Below are 15,331 nucleotides of genomic sequence, written 5' to 3'. Positions count from 1 at the left end.
ATACAGGTCAAAAGAAACTAGTAAGAATTATCCTCAAAAAGGATTATCAGCACTGGAATAATTGGAACAAACCTAACCATGTCTACTCAGAAATCAGCCTTACTGAATTAAATGGAACTTACTCCTAAATAGGTAGGTTTAGGACTGCAGGCTGTTACTGCTTCTATACAAATCTTGGTATCCAGAAACAGGATGGTTTCTTAAAGCTTGCATACTTTCCATACTTTCCCTAAAAATTAAGATTCTACACTGTGAAAGAAGAACTCAGACTGTGGGGACTGAAAGAAGAACCCAGAAAGAAGAAAGTACTTCTGATAGAAGAAAGTACTGAAAGAAGAACCCAGACTGTGGGGACTCCTTTTTCACTTGCACTCATCTGGAGTATGTGTACGCAAAAAGTGGAAGAGAAATTCTTACAGCTTTGTCTTAACTATGCTTACTCAGATGCCAGTCCAAATGGTAACACCAGTTACTCTCATTCCCAGATAAGCATGCATCTGGATTTAATGGGGCTGACCCTCATATATGTATGTTTTTACAGTTCCCCAGCTAGTTGTCATTTTTTCACTTCTTGTTTCTCTAGTAGCAGCCCTGAGGCAGAAATTAAGCAGGTGAATCTTCAGACATAGAGATTAAACAAAAGAAAGAGCCTTTCCAACTTTAGCTCTTGCGTGCAATTTGGCTCCTTCTTCCATGTTTGATTCCAGCTACAGGCGCAGAAGCAGGGCCAAATTATAAAACTGTTAACCCGACTCTTAATTCTTCCTTCAACAAAAAGAACATTACTATTTGCATAGGAGTCACAGGCCATCCCCATCCTGAGTGCTTTCTTTCTACTTTTCAAGGATTGCCTCCTTTCTTCCTTGCCGTCCTCTCTTTCTTAAAACTCAATTAAGTGAGAGAGTGTGCAATTCAATAACAAGACCCACTGACTTCTGCAATTCTTTATTCCCAGGTATAAACAAATATGACTTCACCTTAATACCGCCCCTAAGCATGTGATGCCATGGATGAGGGACCTGTGGCCCTCCAACTGTTGCCAGACTACAACTTCCATCAGCCCCAACCAGCGTGGGCAATGATCAAGGACTGTGGAAGTTGTAGGCCTGCACCACTTGATGCACCACACTTCCCATTACCCAATGAATTGCGGAGTTCAGCGAGACTTACTTCCCGGAAAGTACGTACAAGACTCCAGCCTGACTCTCCTAACTCTTCCTAGGGACCCTATGCTCCTCATTCTTGCAGGAGGTCAGAAAGACACACCTCTCCACCTGCATCCCCCACAAATTCATGACTTGAATACAGCACGCAGCACTCCCTCCCCGGTAAGCACGCACAAAGCTACAGTGCTGACACCCCCAGTTTACAGAACTTGTTCCTGCATGATGCGGTGACACAGGCTCTGGCCTAAATGGCTCTTTTTAAAAAAGAATGAGGCAAATGCATTGAAAAGCACTATACGAGAGCCCTGTGTGCAAAGGCAACCTACCCCAGTCACTGGGGGTGGAATCAGAGAATCACAGAGTTGGAAGGCACCCTAAGGGCAATCTAGTCCAACCCCCTGCAACACAATAATCTTTTTGCCCAACATGGGGCTGGAGATTAAGACTATGATTATAAATCTGTAGATATTCTATCCCTCCTTTGTACATCTTTTAAAGAAAATATTCATCCCCTCCCCTGAATACCATATTTTTCTAGGTTTTTTTACCAAAAAAAAAAGTTTTAAAATGGGGGTTCGTCTTATACACGAGTAGTGCTGAGGGGCGTTTTCTTAATTTGGAGTCCCCAAAAGTAGGGGGCATCTTATACATGGAGCCGTCTTATACACAGAAAAATATGGTATTTATCATACAGCATGGATGCAGGGTTCTTGTCGCTGGGGCGCAGTTCCAAGGGAACTAATAATAATAATAATTTATTTATACCCCGCCCATCTTGCTGGGTTTCCCCAGCCACAGCAAAGTATTAAAATACAATAAATTATTGCCACAGAAATATTAAACCCCTATGCAATGTAACCACAGGGCGAGCCCAGTTCCCAAAGGAAACTATTGCCACGGAAATATTAAACCCCTATGCAACGTAAAGCATTTCTATACAGGAGGAGCCCTGTTGTCCCAAGGAAACTATCGCCACAGAAACGTTAAACCCTATGTGCAACGTTTAAAGTATCTTTATGCAGCCCCAGCAGAACTTTTCTGTGCGTGCTGGAAACGAAGCTTGGGAAGGTAGACGGGTGCAGTGGGCAGGGGAGCTTCTTCATGCGGGATCTACCCAAACCCCAGAGAACCAACACGCTTAAGTATCATGGGGCAGCCCGTTCCGCCGGCCCGGCAGCTGGAGTCGTCCAGCTTTAAAGAGCTTTTAAAAGGCGCCTCTCCTTCCTCCTCCTCCTCCTCGCGACCTGGGACTCACCCCCAGATGACATAGTTGGTCTTGACGTTCTTGGGCCAGGAGAACTCGCCGAAGATCACCTCGTCCCCCTTCACCACGATCTCCTTCTTCTGCGTGTTGTACTGGCGCAGCACGCTCAGGACGTCCGCCATCGCCTCAGCCTCAAAGCTCCCTCAGAAAAGCCTCGCTCGCTCCCTTCGCCGGCCTCGAGGACCCGGGGCGCGCGCTCCCTCGCTCGCTCCCACGGCTCGGCTCTCCTCAAGTCCGCCGCCGCCTCCGCCCTCCTTCGCCTCACTCGCTGACAGGAAAACAAACCGAACGAACCACCGAGCGAGCGACTCGCTGACTGACTGGCCCAGCCGCCGCCGCCGCGAGAAAGAGAAGAAGGACCCCACGCTGGCCTGACCTGGCTTGCGCCTGCGCACGCAAGGAGAACGGACGCCTCCCTGGAGCCCCGCCTCCTCCTGCTCCTAGCGTTCTGAGGCGAGGCCCCGCCCCCCCCCCGCGCGTGATGGACAGCGGAGGAAGCCCGTCAGAGGCCCGCGCTGGGAATGGAAGGGTGGAGAAAAAATAATAATCACCAAGCAGGCACTCGGATAGCCAGCCTCAAGCAGTGAGGGTCCTCGAGGGAGGAGCGGGGCCGAAAGAGGACGGGGCCAAGGGGCGGGGCCTGAGCAGAACCCCGCCCTCTGTTTCCTCTTCTGCTGCTGCTGCTGTTGCCTATGGCTTTGAAGGCGCTGCCCAGGCTGAGTCTGCTGCGGGGCTGGAGAAGGTCAGTACTGGCGGGGGTGGGACGCGGGGTGGGGGTGGCGCTGTCCGCATTGCAAGGGTTTTCTTCCCTAGCAGGCGCTTTACAAGGTTTTCCCCAAGCAGGGTTGCCTTGATCATGCAAGAATGCCCCTTATTTCAACGTAAAATGTCATTGATCATACAGGATTGTCCCTTGTTTCAATAATAATAATAATAATAATAATAATAATAATAATAATAATAATAATAATAATTTATTATTTGTACCCCACCCATCTGGCTGGGTTTTCCCAGCCACTCTGGGCGGCTTCCACAGAGACCAAAAGTACACTAAAATGTCACACATTAAAAACTTAAGGGCTGCCTTAAGATGTCTTCTGAATGTCAGGTAGTTGTTTATCGCTTTGACATCTCCTTGTAAAATGTAAAATGCCATTGATCATACAAGATTGCCCCTTGTTTCAATGTAAAATGCCACTGATCATACAAGATTGCCCCTTGTTTCAATGTAAAATGCTATGTCCTGCATTGATTCAGTTTGTCTTGCATTTCCCCTTTTTGCATGCTCCTGCTTTCTCTCTGCTCCCGAGCTCTTGCTGCCTCCCTTCCCTTTTTTCTCTCCACACTCCTTCCCTTGGCAACTGGACAGCTCAATTGGTATTCCAGCATGGTGCTGACAACACCAAGCTCGCAGGTTCGATCCCCACATGGGGACAGTTGCATCAGGGCTGGATTTAGGTTTGATGAGGCCCTAAGCTACTGAAGGTAATGGGGCCCTTTATATGTCCAGCTGTCTTTTGTCAACAACAAATTGTCGCTGTTTTTGTGTTGAATATATGCCATATGGTAATTTATGGACCTAATAGGTATCTAAAGCCATTTGCACATAACAAAATATGTATTTTATCAAAGTAATTGTTGAACTGACATGCAATTAAGAAGAAGTATATTAATAGTGAAATACAATTAAGAAGAAGTATATTTTGGGGGGCCCCAAGAGAGTGGGGCCCTAAGCTATAGCTTGTTTAGCTTATACGTAAATCCGGCACTGAGCTGCATATTTCTGCATGGCCAGGGGGTTGGACTAGATGATCCTGGGGTCCCTTCCAGCTCTATGCTTCCTCATCTCACTCCTAAGAAGGAGCAAACCAGGGCAAGGCTTCCCTTCCAGTTCCGTGCAGTTTGGTTATAAGGTGTCCATCGGCAAAGCTGGGCCCTTTCCCTCAGACAGCAACAGGTTCAGAGTCTCTAGAAACAAGCAGTTTTGTGTCAAGAGTCTCATGCTTTCAGATTTTGGGGGAGGAGTTCCAGGGAGCTACGTACCACAGCATCTCCAAGTTGCTTCAATATGCAGTATTTTTATTTTAAAAGCCTGGTACAGGTCAGGGTGGCAACGTTTGAGAAAAAAAGATCTTAAACGCTTGAAAATTTATTTTTTTGTGTCACGCATTTGCTTGTGTATTAAAATGGATCCCATGCTTTCTTTGTATTAGTGCTAGGATCAACCACTGGGATTCCTTCGTCACAAAACTGTAGAGTTGGAAGGGACCACCAGGGTCATCTAGTCCAGCTTCCTGCAATGCAGGAATCTTTTGCCCAACGTGGTGCTCGAATCCACGATGCTGAGATTTAAACCTATTGATTGTGTATTTAATTAAATATATTGAATCAAATGTATTGTGTATACTAAGTAATATTAAGTATATTGCAAACACTTTAATTTACGATGTGGAAATTTAATTCGCTGTGTGGCCTGCGGGTTCTGTGTCAAAGTACTCGCATTTGGTATGAAAAGTTGGACCGTCTGGTATAGGCTATACTGGTAAAGGTAAAGGGACCCCTGGTCCAGTCATGACCGACTCTGGGGTTGCGGTGCTCATCTCGTTTTATTGGCTGAGGGAGCCGGCGTACAGCTTCCGGGTCATGTGGCCAGCATGACTAAGCCGCTTCTGACGAACCAGAGCAGCGCATGGAAACGCCGTTTACCTTCCCGCCAGAGCGGTACCTATTTATCTACTTGCACTTTGACGTGCTTTCAAACTGCTAGGTTGGCAGGAGCAGGGACCGAGCAACAGGAGCTCACCCCGTCGCAGGAATTTGAACCGCCGACCTTCTGATCGGCAAGTCCTAGGCTCTGTGATTTAACCCACAGCACCACCCGCGTCCCCTAGGCTATACTGTTACGTCATGCCAAATGACGAAACAGTCTACAAAGTTTGCTAGTTGATGGTGTGTTACTCTGTGAAAAGTAAGCACTTCCAGATCTCATAGATTTAAAAATGGGGGGAGGGATTAAGCATATCCTGGATTCTCCCGCCAGGAGTGACACATATTTGTATATAAACACATATTACAGATCTTCAGTAGTCTTTCCTCACAAGGGAAACAACCCATAAATTCTTAGGAAAGAGGTTGCACAAAATATTGTACCTGGCATGCATGAAAAACCACCTGCCTGTATAAGAACTTGCATAAATGTAGTAAATAGCATGCACACTATAGTGTATAACAGTTTGCATGTTATTTACAGAAAGGACATTATGAAGCATCAAAACATGTGAAGCAATTATGCTGTACTAGTTGTATGGCAGGTTTGTAAACAGGTTATTGCCTAGTTGCCTGTGGCAAACAAGGGCTACCTCCAGGTGGCCAAGCCAGGATGCTTTTGCAAATTGGCAGAGTTGGGTTTTCTCTCTCTCTATTCCTGTGAGGTTATCAGTATGTTACAAATGCAGGTAACGTTCGTTGACAATGTATTTTTCCGGGCTACTCTCTGCTGGCAGAAAAGTTCTTTAACACCATCCGGACTTCCTCAGAGTCAAGAGTGCTCATTAGGTAGTAATCTTATATAGTGGTACCTCGGGTTACATACGCTTCAGGTTACAGATGCTTCAGGTTACAGATGCTTCAGGTTACAGACTCCGCTAACCCAGAAATAGTACCTCAGGTTAAGAACTTCGCTTCAGGATGAGAACAGAAATCGTGCTGCGGCGGCAGCGGGACGCTCCATTAGCTAAAGTGGTGCTTCAGGTTAAGAACAGTTTCAGGTTAACAACGGACCTCCGGAACGAATTAAGTACTTAACCCGAGGTACCACTGTAATTATAATAATTTATCTTATACACTTATACAATATTATACATTCTGATCTCACTGTGACATATTTCTGAGTAGAGACGTATAGGCTATTTTTATTCAAAATTTTATGGACCACATCAAAAATAAACTCAGATCTAGTTACAAAAAATAGTAATACCATATATAATAATAAAAAGATAAATCTCAGTAAACAGTTCAGTTCTGCTGAAGTCTTAATGACGTGCAAAATGTTAAAAAACAGTTGCCAACTCCCTTTCTTGTTTCATTTTGCTTAGTTGTTATTTGCTCTGTAAACATTGACTAAGCTCTGCAAAATAACATTAATATATTCATTTGGCTCCATTTATGATTTTATTTCAGAATGGGGAACAGTACATCTGCTACCACAGACTTCTCTAACACTGCCACTGCTAACCAGATAGAGGTGAGTGGAAATGGCTTTTACCTTCAATGTACTCTACTGCCAGTATTTTGTGTGAAATTTATTCATTTATACCCTTGCCCCTTAACCAAAGAAGCTCCTGGAGTGTCTTAGAGAAATTAGTATTAAGCCCTCAGGTTCACAAAATATGTGACACATGAGGAAGTAGAGAAAATACTTTAAAATTATTGTTTATAAATTTTCAGGTTTAATAATAATAATAATAATAATAATAATAATAAATACCTTTATTGTTATTGTACAACCTGTCATTTTTAAATGACACATTACAGTGGTACCTCGGGTTACATATGCTTCAGGTTACATACGCTTCAGGTTACAGACTCCACTAACCCAAATATACTGCTTCAGGTTAAGAACTTTGCTTCAGGATGAGAACAGAACTTGTGCTCCGGTGGCGCGGCAGCAGCAGGAGGCCCCATTAGCTAAAGTGGTGCTTCAGGTTAAGAACAGTTTCAGGTTAAGAACGGACCTCCGGAACGAATTAAGTACTTAACCCGAGGTACCACTGTATTATTATTTGTTGAATCTATTTCCTGCCCTTCCTTTCGATAGAGCCCAGGGTAGAAAACACATCCCCAAATCAGAAATATAAACATATGCAATAATGAAACATGTTTTTAATTGGTCTTTGGATTAGAGAAAATTCATGAAAATTATTAATAGATAGGACCTTTCACATGGCACATATTCAAACTCCGAGAATATGTCCTGTTGGTGGAACTGTGAAGCCATGAAGACTTACTGGCCCTTTATGCCCATTTCCCCCAGACTCCCTGGACTGTTGTTATGGTTGAAATCAGCACCACTGTTAGAAATAGTCCAAACAGATTGGGCTTGTGTGCCTTCTTTCTGTATTTAAAGGCAGTAATTCCCCAGTTAAATAAAAACCACTTGTCTTATTTTATGGTGGCAGCCCACCTCCTATAGCCCAAGGTGGAAAGATGATCCAAATTTTGGATTTGATATTTGGCTCAAAAAAGGCTGTACATATTTTAATCATTGGAAAAACTCACTCATCATTCTGAGTGCTGTGTGGAACTGTGGAGCCCAAGGATTATGTGTGCATTTGACTGACCTTGATGGTGTATCTAAGTAACTGTACCCATCTGCATATAGTCCATGTAAAGTATGAATTCATTTGGAATGTAACTAGTCCTTTTCCAATTCGTTTCCCCCATTTATGTATTCGCTTGCTTGCCTGTATTTCCCCCTTATTCTTTCCCTTACAATTAGATGTTAATGCTCATTTATTGGTTCTTCTATAAACCTATTCTGTAAATATACTCAGTATTGTAAAAATGTATTTATGCTATTTTTCTTTTGCATATTTAGCACGCCCATGAAGTGCATGTTTGTTTTGCCTTAGTTTCTTTTTTCTCTTTCTACTTAAAAGATTTTTTTTAAAAGTACTCAGATTACCCGGTATATTCAAGCTCATTCTGTGAAGAATGTTGGCAAAAGCATGTCATGCTTGATGCAAACAGCGAGATGTTTAAGATGACAAATGTGAACCTTAGGTTTTATTTTTGCAGTTTAAAGAGGTGATTCCCTTCTAGATTATAGTTAAATATTTTGATTATTTTTTGAGGGCCAAGACTTGAGAAGATTCTGCCTCCCCCAGTCTTTGTAGGCAATTGTAGGAGGGGAAAATCTAAATGCAAGAACCTTGATATTGTTAAAAACTTAAAAGCTTACATTACGTATAGAAACTGCTCACGCAAGCTTTTCTTAAAACACTTAGCAAACTATCTCAGACAACTGTGTAGTGATCTTCTCGAAAACCACATGCTCCTACTGCAACATGGCAAAGAAGCTATTTGAAGATATGAATGTGAACTACACAGCCATCGAACTGGACATGTACGAAAACGGAAGCCAGTTTCAAGATATTCTTCATCAAATGACTGGCGGCAGGACAGTGAGTACTTTCCAAGTTTGGTCACCTATAGCAGAAACTTCGGGGGGGGGGGGAATTCTCTCTCCAGCCCACACCCCCAGTAGATGCATTTCTTCCTACAGCAAATAATTGACCTGTGGAACTCGTAGCCACAAGATGTGATGATGCGATGACATAGACCTCTCTCTCTGTGAATTAATCAGTGACCACCAATCATGACAACATGTGCCTATGAACCTCTGAATAAAAGTTACAGGAGACTGGTTACAACCCTAACAATAGGAGTGGGAGCTATTGCTTTGTGCCCTGTTGTGGCCTTCCTGGATGTTACCTCATTAAGATATTCATATCCATCAGATGTGGCTACCTGTTGTTGTTTTTAAGTTTGCTTTCCGTGTTTGATTTCATGGTAAACCTTTCAGAGCATAGGATTTAGACAATCTAGCATGACCTCCTGTCTGCAGAATACATACGATTGTGTATCATCTGACCCGTCTACTGCAATTATTAAGTTTGCAGATGACACCACCATAATGGGTTTAATAACAGGCGGAGACAAACCAGCGTATAGAGGGGAGGTCCAAAAAATATCTACATGGTGCCTAGGGAACAACTTGCACCTTAATATCAGCAAGACAAAGGAGATGGTGTTGGACTTTCGGAGGAAGAGAGAACTAGCCCCGCTGTACATTGGGGAGGGCTGTGTGGAGAGAGTCTCTTCCTTTAAATTCCTAGGAGTTTATCTCAGTGAAGACCTTATTTGGAAAATAAATACAAAAGGTGGTTAAGAAAGCCCAACAGAGACTCCATCTCCTCAGAGTATTGCGAAAGAACGATGTCAACTAACATTTGATGATCTCCTTCTACCGGTCCACAACAGAAAGTGTCCTTTCATACTGCATCACGGTGTGGTACGCTGGTTTGACATCATCTGATAGGAAGTGCCTACAGAGGGTGGTGAATACAGCACAAGATATTATGGGCTGTATCGTGAATCCGCTGGATGAAATAGCGGAAGAACGATGCCTCAGGAGCGTGAGGAAAATTTGCAGGGATGATTCACACCCTGGCCGGCACTTTCTTGATCTCCTGCCCTCAGGCAGAAGATATAGAAGCATGATTAGTCGCACCAACAGGGTAAAGAACAGCTTCTATCTGTGGACTGTTAGGCTGCTGAATGAAAAGATAACAACAGGGCAACTGACTTTCGGGTTTGGTGGGTGTGCATCAGTAAATGAGGGGAATTAAGACTAAGAGAGCTGAGTGGGGGGTGCTCATGTAATCTCACTGTATTCAAGTTGTACACGTGACAATAAAGTATTTCAATTCAATTTCAATATTGAAGAGTTGGGCATTGCTTGCCCAACTTGCAGTGCCATTTATGCATACCATTTGTCCAACTCCATAGCTATTTCTGCAACAGCTCAGAAATACTATACTGCAGGCATGTCCAACAGGTAGATCACTGGACGTCTGCGGTAGATCACTGGTAGATCATTGGCTCCCCCAAAGAAACTGAACAACTGTAGATCCCCTAAAAGTTGACCACCCCTGCTATACCGGGACGTAAGTGGTAACATTATAGAATATACAGCATGTGTGTTTTAAGCTTATATACAAGAAATAAGATTAATTTGTTAATTTTTATACTCAACAGGTTCCAAGAATATTTATCAATGGAACATTTGTCGGAGGTGCTACAGACACACAGAGACTTCACCGGGAAGGCAAACTGCTCCCATTAGTTCACCAGTGTCTCTTGCGAAGAGGGCGAAACTCAGAACAGCCATGTAGTCTTCCTTGATTCCCTTTCTTCTGACACAGTTGTGTTGCTGGAGTTTACTAGACTGTGTATACTTAGTTATGAATTCTTACACCCCGGTACTCTGGTTTCAGTGCTATTTGTGTGTTCAAAATATATATGGAAGGTTTTCAACAGCCAGATAATTTATCATGATCCAGTTCATCCTAAATTCACAATGCACTCTTGTACATTCTCAAGACAAAATAAGCTCTGTTGAAGTAAAAATGCATAGGAGTGCACTGCTTGATTTCAATTTAACCACAAATTCTATTTAAATACTTAAATTTCATTTAGGTCCAACCCAATGCAAATAGCTAACTACACAGTCCTAACCACATCGACACAGAAGTAAACCCTATTTAATTCATTGGGGTTTTTCTCCCAGGTCACAGTATTGCAGCTTAAATTAAGGTAGGTAGCCGCGTTGGTCTGATGCAGTCGAAATAATAATCATAATAAAAATGTCCAGTAGCACCTTAGAGACCAACCAAGTTTGTTCTGAGTATAAGCTTTCGTGTGCATGCACACTTCTTCAGGTATCTGGTATCTGAAGAAGTCTGCATGCACGCAAAAGCTTATGCCCAGAACAAACTTAGTTGGTCTCTAAGGTGCTACTGGACATTTTTTTTATTTCAAGCTTAAATTAAGTTGCAGTTGGGCATCATTGAAATCAATATGGGAAGTTAATAGTGACTTAGTTTCCCCTGAAGTGTAGTAACTAACCTCAGCTTCATCTAGAATCAGTTCAAGATTCAGCTAGTATATTCTGTAGCAAAGAATTACTACATGTGTCAAATATAAAGAGAGCTTGTGCATTAATTCTGTGGCTGCATTAGCTATCAGAACCATGGGATGGTAAGCCAGCTGGCTTGGCCCCAGCCGGAGCTTCTCCCGTCTCGCCGCTGCGGAGATCCATCAGTCATCCTCCTCTGAAATGCATCTGAGACTCATGCAACTGTGCGTGAGCACACGTTACTCAGCAGTGTAAACGCACAACAGAGCTGGATCGAGGCATGGGTACTAGGCTACGTTTATTGAATTTAAGTCAGGACAAAGAAAAACATGGCTTCTCTCCTTGCCGTTCTTCTTGGAGAGAGAGAAAACAAAAGCAATACGGAGTGGATGTTCCGCTCATGGGACTCCAGCAATCTTTGCTGGAATGCAAACAGGCATGTGACATGTAACAATCCCACATATCTGCAGCAAGGGTGGAATGGAATTCCCAACATTAGCTACCTTGTAGTCCGCTAGGTTTATCCTAGCATAGATTTCTCCTTTATTCAAATTAGAGCAGCATCTCTGGCCTCTTAGACAAAAGCTGCAGTTCGAATTAAATGGAGCAGTCCCCACACGCCACCCTTTCCGTTGGTATTAAACTACAAGAAATGCATGTTGCATGCATTAATTGTGCAGGCAGTTGGAACACTGCCAAGGACACACAAATAAAAACGTGTGTGTGTGCGCGCGCGCGCGCCAGCTTCCAAATAGGGTTGATGCTGTTAGCTTGTTTCAAAAATCAAAGATGAATCACAAGGTATACGCATAATGCTGAGCTGTGGTTAATGGAAACCAGATGCAAGCATCTTGAACTCCTTGTTGTGACTATGCCCATGGGAGTGTACAAGCAAAGAGTTGCACGCTCTCCCTTTGCCAGACCTTGAAAGCAATGGCAGAGGATTAGCTTGTCCCAGTTCAAATCAAGCAGGTGGAGAGGCGAGAGGAGGAAAGATATTAAAGAAGTGTGGTATTGTGATCTGAAGTGACAGGCTAAAGCTACAGGTAAAGTAGAACGGACTGTTTTTAAAACACATCTCCAAGCTTCCCTGGTGCAGAACACCGAAGTTTCTCTAGCCCACTGCTGCAACAGTGCTTATTTTTATTTTATGATTATATATTACAAGCGACATTTTATACTATGAGTAGCTAACTTGTGGCTCTACAGCTCCTACCAGCCATTGGGTGATAGGTATAGTTCAACATCTGGAAGGGGCGTGATCCTGTTTTTCAGTGGTATTTTCTACAAAGGTTTTCCCTGTTGCTGAATACTTGAGCAAACAAGTATTTGCCATTAAGTGGGTGCAATTATATAATGTACATTTGGTGGCGCTGTGGGTTAAACCACAGAGCCCAGGACTTGCTGATCAGAAGGTCGGCGGTTCGAATTCCCGTGATGGGGTGAGCTCCCGTTGCTCAGTCCTTGCTCCTGCCAACCTAACAGTTCGAAAGCACATAAAATTGCAAGTAGATACGGTAAATAGGTACCGCTCCGGCGGGAAGGTAAACGGCGTTTCCATGCGCTGCTCTGGTTCGCCAGAAGCGGCTTAGTCATGCTGGCCACATGACCTGGAAGCTGTACGCCAGCTCCCTCAGCCAATAAAGCGAGATGAGTGCCGCAACCCCAGAGTCGGTCACGACTGGACCTAATGGTCAGGGGTCCCTTTACCTTTACCTTATTGCTAGCTTTAATCGTTATTGCTATCCCGCTTTTCAAACATACTGTCAACCCAAAGACCTTTCCCTCGGTACTTTCACATTCTTGAGCCAGAATGCCAATGCTTTGACAGGGCAGAGCAGCCAACTTCTTTACAAGGTACAGTTGTGCAACAAGAAGCACCACACTCAATGTGGAAACCCACAATTACATAACTTTGTGCTTTGGGAAACTTGCATTCGCTGGAGTAGCTCAGAGAGCAGCAAAAATAAGTGTAGATTTCAATTCAATGAACTGTGACACTACTAACATGGCTTGTGCCCAAAGTACGTTGTTTCTAATCTGTGATTGATGAAGCCACACAAAACACAAAAGGAAATCCATTGTCTGTGAATACCTTTATTGTGACCAAGAATAAAATGTCACAAAATAGTTATCGAGCTAGTGTGACGTGTGAGGAGTGGATCATTATACCGTCATGGAATCATGTGCAATGAAGGACATATTTGAAATATTTTAAATTGAAATGCTAGCCAGTGAACTTTTAATCCCTACAACACTTTCTAAGGGAAAGAGACAATAAAAGGAGTACACTACTAATGCCTTCTCAAAGTTCAGTTTAGTTCAGTGGGTCTTACTACCAGGCAAGTGAGTACAGGAATGTAGCCTTAAAGTGTTAGAGCAGGGGTGCTGAATATTGTTTGACTCCCAGCAGTACTAGGGAGCACAGCCAGTGGTCTGGGATGGTGGGAGTTGTCAAAAAGCATCCAAAGGGACCCAAGTTCACCATACTGCTCTAGAAAGTGGGTGTTACAATTCATAACCTTCATGCTAGTGCATTTGTCCCTGTCCAAATCAATTTTATCTCAAAACACATACAGTGGTACCTCGGGTTACATACGCTTCAGGTTACAGACTCCGCTAACCCAGAAATAGTACCTCAAGTTAAGAACCTCGGGTTACATACGCTTCAGGTTACATACGCTTCAGGTTACAGACTCCACTAACCCAAATATACTGCTTCAGGTTAAGAACTTCGCTTCAGGATGAGAACAGAAATCGTGCTCCGGCGGCAGGAGGCCCCATTAGCTAAAGTGGTGCTTCAGGTTAAGAACAGTTTCAGAACGAATTAAGTACATAACCAGAGGTACCACTGTACTTGTTTATTTTTCTCCTTCACAAAAATGACGCAACAACTACTGTACATGTATTTGGTTGAAATGGTTGGCCTTCCTATGGCATCGCCACGATAACCACGTGAAAACCAGTGCAAATTCCTTCCATTCATTTCTGCACCAAAAAGTGGCCACACCACCTAGAGCCCCCTTAATGGTAAAGCCAACCTTGAAACATATTTTCTCGGTGATCTTACAAGACACCACAGCTCTGGAACTGTCTTTCTCCTAAACAACTATGTCAGTACGGAGGGGAGCGGGGCAGGCATGGTCAAGAAAGCTTACAGGAAGGATAAGTGCATTGTGAGAATTCGTAAGGAAACACACAATGGTTGTGAGAACCACCAGAAGCTTAACAGCCAAGGACGAAGAAGAAGAAGAAGAGGAGGAGGAGGAGTTTGAATTTGATACCCCACTTTATCAGTACCCTAAGGAGTCTCAAAGCGGCTAACAATCTCCTTTCCCTTCCTCTCCCACCACAAACACTGTGAGGTGAGTGAGGCTGAGAGACTTCAGAGAAGTATGACTTGCTCAAGGTCACCCAGCAGCTGTAAGTGGAGGAGTGGGGAAGCGAACCTGGTTCACCGGATTATGAGTCCACCCCTCTTAACCACTACACCACACTGGCTCTCACCACAAAGGCCAACTTACAACAGAGGCCTGGAAACAAAGGGTCACATCTAATGAAGCCCACCCACCTGGGCAATAAAAATTCTCTCCTCCTCCATGTCTGCCCTGGAATATCCCCCAACCCCTCAGGAACAGGCTTTGAGGGTGCATGGGAGGCTGAAAGGGGGTGGCAGGAAGAAGGGAGAAATCCCATTGCATGAGGGAATGCCCATTTGTGCTACACTGGACCTCACCCAAAGAGGCAGAATGTAGGCATGCAGAGGTAAGCAGCATTCAGAACCTGCCCAACATCTGTTCCAGCTGATCTTTATGGCCTCATTTTCCACACACATGCCTACCATTTAGTGAGCCTTATGTTAGTACGTGCATATTGATTGTGAAGTCATTTAAGAGAATGATATGCATAGAATTTATTTTGTACTTGTCGTGTTCTACAAATCATAATGTAGATTAGGAACAATTCATTTGCAGCGTCAAAAACTGTTCATGTAATTATTTAAGGATTAGGGTTATGAGTAAGATCAAAAACCACATTCTCTGGCAATGTTCACCTTTCTTATTAAGAAAGTGATCATGTCACAGTTAAAGATGCACTATTTGATTTTGATTTTTTTTTTAAAAAAAAGATATTAAGGCTGATTTTCCAGCATGTTTTAAAGTAGAAGTCAGATACCAACACAAACCTCTTAAGGCCTTTGTG

The 15,331-nt window shown here is 43.5% G+C and overlaps 2 protein-coding genes across 2 annotated transcripts in view; one reads left to right on the top strand and one right to left on the bottom strand.

The window, feature by feature from the left end:
• The window catches only part of CDC73 (cell division cycle 73), a 109,666-nt gene extending 106,852 nt beyond the window's left edge, over positions 1-2,814 (bottom strand). The window contains exon 1 of the mRNA XM_028732528.2: positions 2,422-2,814. Coding sequence (XP_028588361.1) covers positions 2,422-2,552 — 131 coding nt within the window. The 5' untranslated portion in view covers positions 2,553-2,814. The remainder of the gene's footprint in view (positions 1-2,421) is intronic.
• Positions 2,815-3,022: 208 nt separating this feature from the next.
• GLRX2 (glutaredoxin 2) lies at positions 3,023-15,245 on the top strand. The gene is made up of 4 exons (XM_028732531.2): positions 3,023-3,172; positions 6,610-6,673; positions 8,436-8,612; positions 10,249-15,245. The coding sequence occupies exons 1-4, from the start codon at positions 3,123-3,125 to the stop codon at positions 10,393-10,395; spliced, it is 438 nt and encodes a 145-aa protein (XP_028588364.2). The 5' UTR covers positions 3,023-3,122; the 3' UTR covers positions 10,396-15,245.
• Positions 15,246-15,331: the final 86 nt, after the last annotated feature.

Source organism: Podarcis muralis, chromosome 5, assembly GCF_964188315.1.
Source record: "Podarcis muralis chromosome 5, rPodMur119.hap1.1, whole genome shotgun sequence".
Lineage (NCBI taxonomy): Eukaryota > Metazoa > Chordata > Lepidosauria > Squamata > Lacertidae > Podarcis > Podarcis muralis.
Note: the sequence above shows the minus strand (reverse complement) of the source record. Positions and strands in the feature narration are given on the sequence as shown.

What these genes read in the sequence shown, in the direction of transcription:
- GLRX2 (XM_028732531.2), top strand. Translation starts at nt 3,123, where the DNA reads ATGGCTTTGAAGGCGCTGCCCAGGCTGAGTCTGCTGCGGGGCTGGAGA. An exon ending in CTGCTGCGGGGCTGGAGAAG is followed by an intron (nt 3,173 to 6,609) that starts GTCAGTACTGGC and finishes ATTTTATTTCAG; the next exon opens with AATGGGGAACAGTACATCTG. An exon ending in AAATGACTGGCGGCAGGACA is followed by an intron (nt 8,613 to 10,248) that starts GTGAGTACTTTC and finishes TATACTCAACAG; the next exon opens with GTTCCAAGAATATTTATCAA.